Source organism: Dreissena polymorpha, chromosome 14 (genome assembly GCF_020536995.1).
Source record: "Dreissena polymorpha isolate Duluth1 chromosome 14, UMN_Dpol_1.0, whole genome shotgun sequence".
In the NCBI taxonomy this organism is placed as follows: domain Eukaryota; kingdom Metazoa; phylum Mollusca; class Bivalvia; order Myida; family Dreissenidae; genus Dreissena; species Dreissena polymorpha.
The window spans coordinates 56,966,553-56,979,465 of record NC_068368.1 but is presented as its reverse complement, the minus strand read 5'-3'; the positions used below and the strand labels follow the sequence as shown (position 1 = coordinate 56,979,465).

General features: G+C 35.5%; 1 protein-coding gene across 6 annotated transcripts in view; it reads right to left on the bottom strand.

The window, feature by feature from the left end:
- Positions 1 to 7,506, bottom strand: part of LOC127858284 (crossover junction endonuclease MUS81-like) — a 33,223-nt gene extending 25,717 nt beyond the window's left edge. For 2 of the 6 annotated variants that reach the window (XM_052395275.1, XM_052395276.1), the window contains exons 1-7: positions 6,959 to 7,506; positions 5,357 to 5,496; positions 5,126 to 5,198; positions 4,384 to 4,545; positions 3,992 to 4,047; positions 2,300 to 2,395; positions 1,558 to 1,638 (exon numbers count right to left, since the gene is read on the bottom strand). In XM_052395275.1, the coding sequence (XP_052251235.1) occupies positions 1,558 to 1,638; positions 2,300 to 2,395; positions 3,992 to 4,047; positions 4,384 to 4,545; positions 5,126 to 5,198; positions 5,357 to 5,496; positions 6,959 to 7,178 (828 nt within the window). In that variant the 5' untranslated portion in view covers positions 7,179 to 7,506. Of the gene's footprint in view, positions 1 to 1,557; positions 1,639 to 2,299; positions 2,396 to 3,991; positions 4,048 to 4,383; positions 4,546 to 5,125; positions 5,199 to 5,356; positions 5,497 to 6,669; positions 6,691 to 6,958 lie in introns of those variants that run through there. The other 4 variants (XM_052395277.1, XM_052395274.1, XM_052395278.1 and 1 more) reach the window with 4 other exon arrangements.
- Between the last annotated feature and the right edge of the window lie 5,407 nt (positions 7,507 to 12,913).

Sequence of the window (12,913 nt, the reverse complement as noted above, 5' to 3'; positions counted from 1 at the left end):
AATATCTGAGAATAAAAACGCGTCTTTCTTTAAATTTTACAGAGTAGATCTACTTTTCATTCCGGATCGTGATATAACTTGTCAGGTCATTCATGCATGTAGACCTATATGTATGCATAGTTTAGCAATCCCAAAACACGGGATACCTACTTATTACATTACTTATGACCATTTGTATAACAAAATGAATTATTTAATTGAAGTATTTTCAAATGCGTATAATTAAATGTGTTATCCAAAATCATTTTCAGATTTCATTATTCACAGAAAATTAAGAAAATTCTAGCAACAGAGACACATACATCTCGTGTTTTTCATGTACAGATGAAAATCATGCCAAAATTAGACTTCATGTATAACATCACGTCATTCTACCTCGGGGAAAGCGCAGACTTTAATATTTAGATGCTGAATAACAACTTCGTAGCGCAAAGGTCGCTAAATATCTTTTATTTTGGTAGAAAATCGAAGAGCATTTTTTAATATGTGGAAACTTTTTCTCCAACTAAAAAAACTAGTTAATTACGCTCTACAGTGCTACATTCGATGAGATACGGTCAGTAATAATCTGTGAAATGTACAGCTATTTGATACAGTTTCACGTGGGGTCGGCGTGTATTTGGCTGCCTGAGCGCTGATTGGTTGACGTGCTTAACAAGAATAATTTGATTGACAGCTGAAAAAATCAATATTGGCCACTAGCTGAGAAATTCATTGAAAACAGTAGCTCTAAGGCGGAGTTAACAGACTGACTGAATGACGGGGTGTCGCTCTACTATACTACGGTTATTCCTCGTCAATTATTGTTGGTTTGCGTGATAAAAACTTCCGATCGCAATTTTAAAGATTCGGGAAAAACAACCGATTTTCTGGCGATTTTAACTGATGAATTCGATTGGCAATCGGTTAATAATGACAACCCTGAACATGTGTGATCTACTGTCAAAAGTTGCAGCTGGACAAATGCATTAGAAATATTCAACAGAAGCACAGAAGACTGTCTTCAAATAATCTTGGGTTAAGACACTGAGAGTAAGAGATGTGTTTCAAAATCATAAATTGAGCCTTATTCTGTGAAAACTTGGCTTAATGTATGAGCGTGAAGTGTTGTCCCCACATTAGCCTGTGCAGACCACAGTATTGAAGAGACTCCCTTCAAATGAGTCGTGTTCTGAGAAAACTGGGAAGAATGCATGTGCGTAAAGTGTCGTCCCAGATTAGCCTGTGCAGTCTGCACAGGCTAATCAGGGACAACACTTTCCGCCTAAACTTGATTTTCCGTAAGGAGGGACTTCCTAAACTAAAAATACCATAAAAGCGGAAAGTGTTGTCCCTGATTAGCCTGTGCGGACTGCACAGGTTAATCTTGGACGACACTTTACGCACATGCATAAAGCCCAGTTTTGTCAGAACATGACCCAAATGAAAAAGTGCAGAAAAAGATGAAGGTGTCATCCTTATTAGCCTGCGTGGACTGCACAGGCTGATCTGGAACAACACTTTTTGCACATGCATTCAACCCAGTTTTGCCAGAAAAAGTCTACATCCAGGACTTACCAAAGAAAAGGATTTATCAGCAAGGGGTTGCGCACAACTTATCAATTCTTCCTTGGTCATGTAGCCACGAGAGTTAGGGTCCTGTAACATTACACAGCCAGTGGCTCACTCACAAAATCATTGCAACAGAGAAATAGCTTTAAGTGATTAATTGATATTATCGACAAATAAAACGAGAGGGAGAAAGGGCTTGGGCATTTAAATAAGACTCAAATGAATTAAATAAAGACAGCTATAATGACACTAAAGGTCTAATGATTATTATAGGAAATATAGAATTATGCTATTGATACAAAAAACAAAATATTTTTTTATAAAGTCACCTTATTCAAAGAATTTTTCTTGGTTGGTTCTTTTACAAACTTTTCAAATGTAAAACCATATTATAAGAAAGTGACCTGAGTGTAAGAATGGTATGGTGAACACAAGCCAATGAACCCTTTCTCACTCAGAAGCAAAGTGAAAATGGCTATGTGCGAACAGCATATAACCAGAACAGCCTGCAAGTAACTCGCAGTCTGTTCAGGTTTTATGCTGTCTGCTGCTCATCCGTATCAAAGGTTTGGAGATGAAGCTTTTAAAACTTGTCTAGTTAGAAAGGTCTTAAATTAAAAATAAGTTTCTAAGGGAGTACACATGCGTGAAAATAAATATCTAAGTGGTAAAGGTTTAAGTAACACTAATGAAATATCATTGTGAACTACACCCAACCACTTACAATGTGTGTCAATGGTGGCCTTACCTGAATATCTCTGTAGAGGGTGACAATGAGGGCATAAGGGCCAGATCTGTAGGCTGGCACATACTCCCCACTCTTTCTGCCTGATTTCTGTCTCTTCTGCAAAACAAAAACACAACCATGAATGGTGTATAACCTATTGTATAGCTTAGTTTGTATACATTCATTCATAAATGGAACGTCCCTTATTCTCTTGTTAATTAGTAAATGTTCACACCCATCAATAATATATCACTTATCTTTTGTTTATTTAGTTTACATTCACGTCCACAAATTGAATACAGTTTTTTTTAAACAAGGTCATATCGATGAACATGTCTTGTAAAATATGGTAAGGTCTGACATGTCCATCTAATTTTATATGTCAGGGCTTCCCCTGGCTCAAAAATTTCTTTAGCCAACATTTTAGCCAATTGGATTTTTTTGTAGCCAAATTTTAGAAACTGTAGCCAAAGTTTAAGCCAAGCATTTGGGACCGCCTCGTGAAAGTCTAGGGGTGTAAGAACACAAAAAACTACAATATGAAGCTAAAATATATTTATTACTATAATCATCCTTTTAAAATATTGTACATAACAGAATATCAGTTTATAACAAAAAACATTATAGATATGCATACATCTAGATATACATACATCAATGTAATAATCATACTTTTATTCTACATAACAGAATATCAGTTTATACATACATCATAAGCACATGTTCAGTTCACATTGTTTACAAAATAAGCACATTTTCATTATATTAAAGATATTCATTCTTGAGCACATATTTCAATCTTTGCAAAACATAACAGTTGATCAAGACTAAAGATGCTTTATAAATTCCTTCAGCAGAAAGTGTGAGTTGTACAACAGACATAATGTCTGTTGTACAACTCACACTTTCTGCTGAAGGAATTTACCAAAATACCTGTTTTACTTAAACTGGGTGTTAAACTTATAATCTTGTTTGTTTATTTTATTTTATCAGACATACCAAGATAGCTGATAACTTTGCATAGGTTTACAAAAGGGCAATATTTATTATTTAAATTTATCTATAAAACTAATGTATCCCATGCTTGTTAATTAAGTATATTTTATACTAGAAAGGTCAAGAAACAAACTTGCATCAAAAAGCCTTATTTAAACAAGAGCTGTCTCCATCGGAAGACATATGCCCCCGAAAAAACGCTTTTTCAGGACCTAAACGTAGATTTCAAAACCTAAACACCGACCCTAAGTTCAAGGTCAAGGGGGTAAAAATTTGTGTGCGTATGGAAAGGCCTTGTCCATATACACATGCATACCAAATATTAAGGTTACATCTGAAGCGACATAGAAGTTTTGAGCATTTTTCGAAACCTAAACGCAAAAGTCTGACGGACAGACAGACGGACAGTGCAATCACTATATGCCCTCCTTCGGGGGCATAAAAAAGTTAAGCGGCAGGAGCTTTAAGAGAAAATAAATCACTTATATGAACTTAACATCAAACATTGAACATGTAATATAAAAAGTAGAGTTTTGTACATTGAGCTTAATTTATTATTTGTATTTCATAAAAAAAATAATCTTAATAACTTTTTTAATATGAAAAATAATTTTTTTATTCCTATAACTACATTCCTATACAGCACTTTTTAAGCATTCAAATCTTGAAAGAAAAAGCTACCTTCCCCATTTCTTTAAGTTTTTACAGCAATCTTACCTTGGAAGGTTGTGCTGATTCTGTCTCACTGTCTGACAGCTCATGAGGTCTGCCACCTTCAACATAAATAATCTGGAGGTCATCACTTGACTTGGTTTATAAAACAAGCTCTACTTGATGAGCTTTCTAGTATTTATAATATGCTTTTGTCATAGGCCTACAGTCATTTGTTTAAATGATAGTTTACTACATGAAACACCCATAAATTAGATAACTTTTCAACATTTTATAAATTCTGGATTCATTATTATTCGTGAAACATTAATTGACGTTGACTAATTAATGAATATAAATGATTTTACAGTATTATGAGCAAGACTTCCATAACATCAAAACGGTGAGGAAATTCAGACTTCAAGTATACAAGTGAACGCTCAGTAAGCTACTCATACCTGTGACCAGGTGACTGCGGGGCACTGCAGTACGCTTGACTTCGGGCTCCAAGCTATCCTCATCAGATGAGTCCACGCCTGACTGTCCCACGGGCTCGGTGGTGCCGTACATGGCTATATGCTCTGCCAGCTTGTCATCTAGCATCTTACAGATCTTGTCACCTAGTGTAATTTATGTAATACATTCTGATAAAACTGGACTTAAAGCATGTGCCTGAAATGTCAACCCAGATTAGCATTCACAAAATATCATCATAAGCATGTTGTGCTAAGATAAGCTTAAGTTTGACAGTCAAAAGGAAGAAACCAATATTAATATGAACTCGAAGAAATTAAGGATTTTTTGTATCAATTGTTTGAACGTGAAAATGAACAAATCAGCTGAAAGAAGAAGATATCACATTATGTTAACCATGTATACACTTTCTGAATGTTGATGTCCTCCAGAAGAAAAATGATTACTGGTCTGGATGCACAGAAAGCAAAGGATTGTAAGATACCTAAATGTAATTGTTTTACCCATTTCACTTTTGCATGAATTACAGTTATATCATTTTTATTAGAAAAAAAATTCATCAAAGTTTAATTCATTCTTATAAATATATCTATTAACTGTTGCTTAAAAGCAAAGTCTGAGTCTTGAGAAATCTTGAGCCTATTACATATAAGTATCAGAGAAATGTTGAGCAATGGCACTCAAGTAGAAGACCACAAGAATTCAAGCTGACTTAACTATACTTACCAAAGTTTTCCAAAATCTTGCAATCTTTGCCAGACTCAAGCTTCAACGGAAACTTTTGTAGCGTTTTCAACGCCTGCAAAACATACACTTTAATCCATTAAAGCATACACATATCTCAACTAGTTTTAATGGCAACTGTCAACTTAAAAATGAGGATTTCAACTTGTGCCAAAATTGACTACTGGATATATATGTTCATGGATAAGTGTTACAATGGTAATGTTTGCTCACTTTTCCATACGTATATTGGCTTTTCATGTTCTTCTCTGCAGCAGAATCCCGCCACTCCTTCAACCATTGTTCAAACAAAGGGTTTGGGCATGGCACTTTCTTTTTTTTCTTCTTCCCATACAGTGGATGTTTCTCCATTGCTAAAAAAACAACATGTTAGAATGATGTTTAAAACAAGAGATGTGTTTGTCAATAACACAATGCCACCTACTGTGCCGCTTGTTGTTTTTTTTAATCATTTGGCAGGTTCAAATAATTTTCTCCCTTTAAAGCTTATTACTTCCTTTGGATTTGTTTTTTGAACTTTGACCTTGAAGGATGACCTTGACTTTGCACCACTCAAAATGTGCAGCTCCATGAGATACACATGTATGCCAAATATCAAGTTGCTATCTGAAGGGACATAGAAGTTATGAGCATTTTGCGAAACCTAAACGCAAAGTGTGACTGGCAGACGGACAGACAGACAGACAGTTTGATCACGGTATGCCCTCCTTCGGGGGCATAAAAATGTCAAATTTTACGCCTGAATGATTGAATGGTATATTTTGCCCCTGAAATATCCTTATACATTTCAAATGTGATAGAAACCCAGTCCTTCCTAAAATTCAAATTTATTTCCGGCCAGAAGGTCCAATAATCATGCAGCCTTTGCCAGCTCAGACTGATCATTTCACACCAAAAAAAGAAAAATAATCATAAAAGACTAATGAACTATTAAATTAATTAGTATCAATATTGATAAATGTCACTGACAAATAATTTAACTTAATTCTTCCTAATCAAATAATGTACTTCTGAGAGCTTCACTTTATTTATTACATTAAGAGCAAGTTAAAAAATTCAATTAAATAATTTGTATTGTGTTTGTTTTTTAAATTAACATTTCGTAACTGTATTGTAACTCATTTGATGTTCGCGGTAAATTAATTTCACAATAACCTTTGTTTATGCCCTGCTTAATATGTACAAATTAATCCGATAAAAACAGGAACCAAAACGCACATGGTTGTCTCGATTCCCTTTGCAGAATGTTCTCATATAGTGATGACATAGAGTTTTTTTGCTTTGACGACGCAGCGAAAATCTTTGAATACTTTCGATATCAGGAAATACAAGTTACGAATAAAAAAGTATACTGCATTAGTGGAGTATTTATTAATAATTCTATAAATTCGAACTTATGCCTTGCAAGTTGTATGAAATTGGCTTATGGAATTCCAAATTTCGCCATAATCAGACATTTCACGACATGATGTTACAGAAAAAAACCATAGCGAAGTCCTACAGTCTTTGACAGTTGATGAAGTTACCATGAACTGCCGGGGTGCCCAACACTGTTTTCTTTTGTAGAACTTTCTTAAATAGGCAATGTGGCAGTTATCCAAAGACCTATAGATTGTATTGTATAGGTCGTTGAGTTATCTGATAAATTGAAATTATGTGTGAAATAAAAATCAAAACATGTGCTTTTAAGTTTGTAAAGAAAACAGAATTTTAAGAAGTTGAACTATTCTTTTAAAGCAAATTTGAACTTTACAGTAAATGATGAAACACGTACAGGAACTCGTAGAATACAATTCTAACATAAAAATAAATTACCTACTAGTACTAGCTGGAATATGTCAAATTTGGCGCCAAAGTTGTGACCTCCCTTGTTTTTCTTAAAAACCAAAAGAATCAAAATGACCTCAAAGTATGCCAGGTTGGAAAGAATGTTTGAAGAGTTTCGATGGATCTCGGCGTCCGATCTTTTCCGAGATAGGTGTTTGGATAGGACATTATATGACACATCACTCCCTGTTTTCAGACTTGGTCTCATGCGTCCAAAATCCTCGCAAAGGTTACCCCACCATGCTCATTAAGGGTACATATGCACTGATGTTACATCACGAGGAATGCTCGGAACCCCGCTTCCGGCGCATGTTGGTGGTCATTTTATCGGACAGTTGGGGTTTTCTCCATAAACTTCTGCTCCGCCCAAACAGCACAAGACCACACAAAAGTGAATGCCTGTTAGTAAATAACTGGAAATTGCTTACATAAATCAATTTTCGTGAGTCTAGTAGGTTAATGAGTATACTTATCGCCAGCGCCGGTATCTATTTACATGTACAATGTATTTGACAGTTTTCGAATAATACTTGTCAATAATTATAATCGAATAATTAATAATTACCGGTACATAAATATTTATAACTGAAGTCTATGTTGCTCGACCGTGACACAAATATGATGGAATATTGTGAAAACAAGCTTAAGTAATATCACATTGGACACATATGCGTCCCGTAATGGCACTTATTTGTCTCTCACATACAAACATGCACACTTGGGCATTATTTTAGAGAAATATTTTTGTATGATTTGGGGTTTAACATGAATTTCAAATGTTAGCCCAAAACAAACTCTAATATTAATCCGTAAATAAGGAAAGCTGTTTTTTTTTGTCATTCGAAACTCTTGATCGGTGGATTATATGGGCGCCCGATTATATGTGCATTGTCAACAATAGAGCACAACTATACTGCGTTTTGCATTATTTGGGACATTTCCACGGAGTTTGCCACATTTTTGTGACGGTGATTTCCAATACATTAACCGACGCTCTTCATACATCAGTTGATCTATTCGTCAAAATGTATCACAACATAACTATAGGTTACCCACGATCGAAAATTGGTCAGCATTGTGACGTCATGACGTGCATATTGAGCGCATGCGTATTATTTAATATGACGTCGTCAACTTGACAACGGATCATTTATCAACTGCGCTTTGTACCGGCTAGACGTGTACTATTAAATTTTGTTGATTTAATAATTCTATAAATCCTTGAAGAGATATAGAATGGGTAACTTCTCATGTATTCCTAACTGCAAAAAAACGTCGGAGGAGGCGACATAGACGCCGCAGACGATCGTGAAGATCAAATCTTGAGAGAAAGCCGCGTAAACGCCGCAGACGATCGTGAAGATCAAATCTTGAGAGAACGCCGCGGAATCGCCGCAGACGATCGTGAAGATCCAATCTTGAGAGAACGCCGCGGAATCGCCGCAGACGATCGTGAAGATCCAATCTTGAGAGAACGCAGCATAGACGGCTCAGACGATCGTGATGATCAAAGCTTAAGGGAACGTCGCGTGGACGCAATAGACGATCGTGAAGCCCAAATCTTTAGAGAAATCCGGCGAGCACGGCGCCCACAGAACATTGCCGACCTCGTGCAGCTCGTAGTGAACTAGGACGGACTGGCCACAATGTTGGGAAATGTGATTGGTAGGTCATAAACGCAAATTCATTTAAAACATGTCCGGTCTAACGCCGCTTTGTATGATATCTGCTGACAGGCAGCGGCAATTTAGTAATAATTTCAGATATTGGTTTCAATTAGATTGGATTGAAACGGTACAAGAAAGTAATGTTGGCAACTGTGTGAACATGTCGTTGGGCACTGACATCGCTTACTATGAGAAAAACATAACTTTAAACACCGGTATATGTACCATGTAAATCGGACACAACTGTTAATCAATTACTAATAAACAAGAGATTCCTTTACGGAAAACTACTTGTTTGTTGAAATACAAAAATATTTTGATAGTGTATGTTTCTTGTTTATGTAAGTTCAGTTTTCGCCGTTTTCAACCGTATACTGAAGCGAGCAGATAACAATTACTGTGATATTTAGTTTACCAGTACTAAGTGCACACATGTATGCCTGTAGATGACAACCGCTGTTCTAGAATTAGAAGTAGTAAGAGAATACTGTAATTTCATGGCAGGCTATGTGGGCAGGGGATCAAACCCGCGATTCTCAGATTTGAGTCGTGCTCTGTGAAAAGGGGGTTTAATGCATGTGCGTACAGTGTCGTCCAGATCAGGCTGCTCAGTCCGCACAGCCTAATCAGGGACGAAACTTCCGCTTTTATGATATTTTTCATCTAAAGAAAGTCTCTTCTTATCAAAGATAAAGTTAAGGCGGAAAGTGTCGTCCCTGATTAGCCTGTGCGGACTGCACAGGATAATCTGGAACGACACTGTACGCATATGCATTAAACATATTTTCTCAGAGCACGGCTCATGTGTAGTCAAACGGTGTACGGACAAAGCTAGCCGGCCCGACTACAAAGTGTGAACTGAAATGAAATAATGCTACATATTCCCGAAGAACCTGATAACTGACAAACTATCCAGATAGTGCACCTGTTGGGTAATAGCTGTATGTGATATTTATTTGTGTCATCGATATTTATACACTGACAACTATCGTTCTTCTCTTTTAATTTTTGTTTTACTTGTTTCGTATATTTAACAATTTTTATGCCCCGGTAGGTGAATGGCATATAGTAGTCGGACAGTCTTTCCGTCCGTGAGTCCTTCTGTTTTCAGAGTTGTTTCCTTATACGCTTTGAGATATTTACCATATTTTCGGTGTGTGTCTACCTGCATCACTGACAGATCAATGTTGAATTTTATTCGGGTATATTGATTTTTGACGAAGTTACACAGCTATTGGCGGCCATCCTTAAAAATGGTTTGTTTGGTATAACCCGACCCAGGTAAATTTGGGTGGGTAGGTAGGTAGGGATTTTTTTTATTTTTTTTTTTTGACATTGAACTCCGACATATACCAAACTGAAAGGTAATTATCAAATAAAGCTCTAAGTCTTCTGCCTCATGAAAGGAAATTGGTAAAGACTTTTCTGCACCGTCCGTATCACCGCACGTGTATTCGTTAGTCTATTTGTTGTATAAAGAACATCGAAAATATAATATAATCGACGAAAAATACTTAATCAGAAAACGAGAGTCCGAAAAATTGTACGCATTTTGCACATGAAATAAAATGTGCATATCGTTTGACTACAGAAAATGAAAACAAGTAACCTAACAAATACGTAATAAATATATTATTTGGTTGACATATTACTTTACAATAGCATAGTTTGTGAGTAAAAAACAACAAAGTAATTATAACATTTTAATTTCAATCAAGAACAGAAAGGTGTAACATCTTCGACATGTATCTAATTATTTAATTATCATCCTTAAATTCAGATCGTTAAACGGTAGAAAGTTGTAAAGTGTTCAGCTTAAAAAATAATTTATTGAGTGTTACGCTTCTTTTCATTTGCTTATTTTTTATACGACTTGTGCCATCGGCAGATGACAATATCAACTGTGTATTCCATTATCTGCGCATGAATGACCCAATATTACCCGATAGCGAACTAAGTGTTGATTGGCCGTCTACCATATGCGCTTCAAATCGTTCATGGAAACAAAGAGAAAAAATAGTTTTAAAAAACAACAATCCGGATTAAAATGGCGGATGTTTTCAATGAAATTTAACGGGATTTTAGCATATTCGCAAATTATATTTTTCTTGAGCAAAATTCGCTATATTTTCGCAAATGGCGAACGACAGCGCGAGCCCTGCAATAGTGAGCATTTATTCCAATAATAACACGTTCGCAATGCTCGCGCTGTCGTTCGCCATTTAAGGCATTTGCGAAAATATTGAGAATTTGACTAAAAAAAATTTAAATTGCGAAAATCTAGTAAAATTTCGTTTAAAACATCCGCCATTTTAATCCGGACTGGTTTTCTATATTTGTCTTTTTGTTTCAATGAAAGTGTTCGCAATTCGAACAGTTAATGAAACCCGGTCTGTAACCGATTAGACATCGCTTGACCTTATTGTTATTAAAGTGCACATGGTAGCTGGCCAATCAACATTGAGCTCGCTTACACATGACATGACGTTGTCGAATGAAACGTGAGAACGGGTGGAGCTATCGGATAATATTGGGTCATTCATGCGCAGATGTTGTATAATTTGAATACACATTTAATATCCGACGCAGTCTGCTTTCAAAATAGCGGCCAGTCGCAAAGTCGTATAAAGAGATAAACAAATGAAACAAAAACGTGACAATACCCTTCAATAAATATTTCTAAGTTGACCACTTTTTATCTTTCTACCGAATATTTACCGATCTGAATTAAAGAGTGATAATTAAATAATTACTTATATGGCGATAATATTACACATCTTTGCCGATTGCCGAATTAAATTGAACGGTGATAATTAATTAATTTGTTTTTTACACCCAAACTATCCTGAACGACAGCAGCGTATTTTAATTAAAGGGATACGAGAAAAACAGGAGCGGTTTAATTGTATTTAAAGTCTAATTAATCGCATATGCATATGTCAAATAAATAGGCGACTCAAATAAATACCGGTACGCACTTTGTTCATTGCTATTCTAGATATCCCTGAAAGAGCATTCAATTAAATGACGCAAATAACCGGAAAGGATAAAAAGCGGAAAGGAAAAATTAAGCGGAAAGAATTTTCGGCGTGCAAACAAATTTTTTTTTGGAAAGTGACAAAAAAATTCAGTCGGGCCGATTTTAGTGGGTCAGTCGGGTTATGCCAAACAAAAGAATTTTTAAGGATGGCCTAATGGCCTTGGAAAATTTCTTTAAAATAACACTTATATTCTTAAACGCTTTCATATACTGGCCGTAATTTGGTATGTGGTTCTACCTGCATGGCTTTCACACCCAGGCCGAGTTTTTTTTACGTATGTAGAGTTATGAGTAAAATTAACCAATATACAATAAGCGGACCTTGTTTCTCCTTAGATAAAGTCTGCATTTGCTGAGCGTGCATCAGGCTACAGACATGTGTAGATTTTAATGTTCATGTTCAGCTAAATCAAGAATGTATTTGATAAGTAAACGCATTTATTATCTTAATTGTCAGTATCTACTCACGAATGACACTCGTACACGTGTAATCAACATGAAAAATGAAAACGACTGTCTATCGTGGGGTAGAACCAATTGTCAAAATAATAATGTCTTTATCAAATAATTGTTTTTAATGCGCAGTTTGCTCTCACGATTTCTCTACAAAAAAGAATTTACTAAAACAACTGGCAATTACTAATTTCAATTTATAACATTGATAAAATTTAATAAATGTTTATAAAGTTGAGTAGTAGGGCAAAGTTTTCACTATAGTTCCAGTATGTTTATGACTGTGTCTGATAATGCAGTGTTTTTCCCACCATTTTTGGAATGGGGCGGGGTCCCTTTGGTTTGGGAAATATCGCGTCCTTTGACTAAAATTGGGAAATTAAATCTGTTGATTTAATGCTTACAAATACTAAAAAAAAATGATAATAAAAGTTATTTCAATATTATGTTTAACGAAGTTCAACTAAAAGTCATGTTTAAAAATCTTTCTTGGTAATTGTGAATGTTTAGGTCCCATTTGGGAAAAATACATAAGTTTTTCCATTGTGAATGCCCCACCCTACCGGACCCAAATTTGAACGAAAAAAAACAACACACTGTAGTGTATTGAAATGCTTATGCCATCAAGGTATATTATTTAAGTTTATGCATGTATATACATATATATATATATTCATTCGCGCAAGTGCTCGTACAGTATAACTCTCCTCTTTCGAGAGACGATTTTTATTATTCGTTTTTAAATTAAAGTGTATCGTATATCCTTTATGTATTTGATACCCA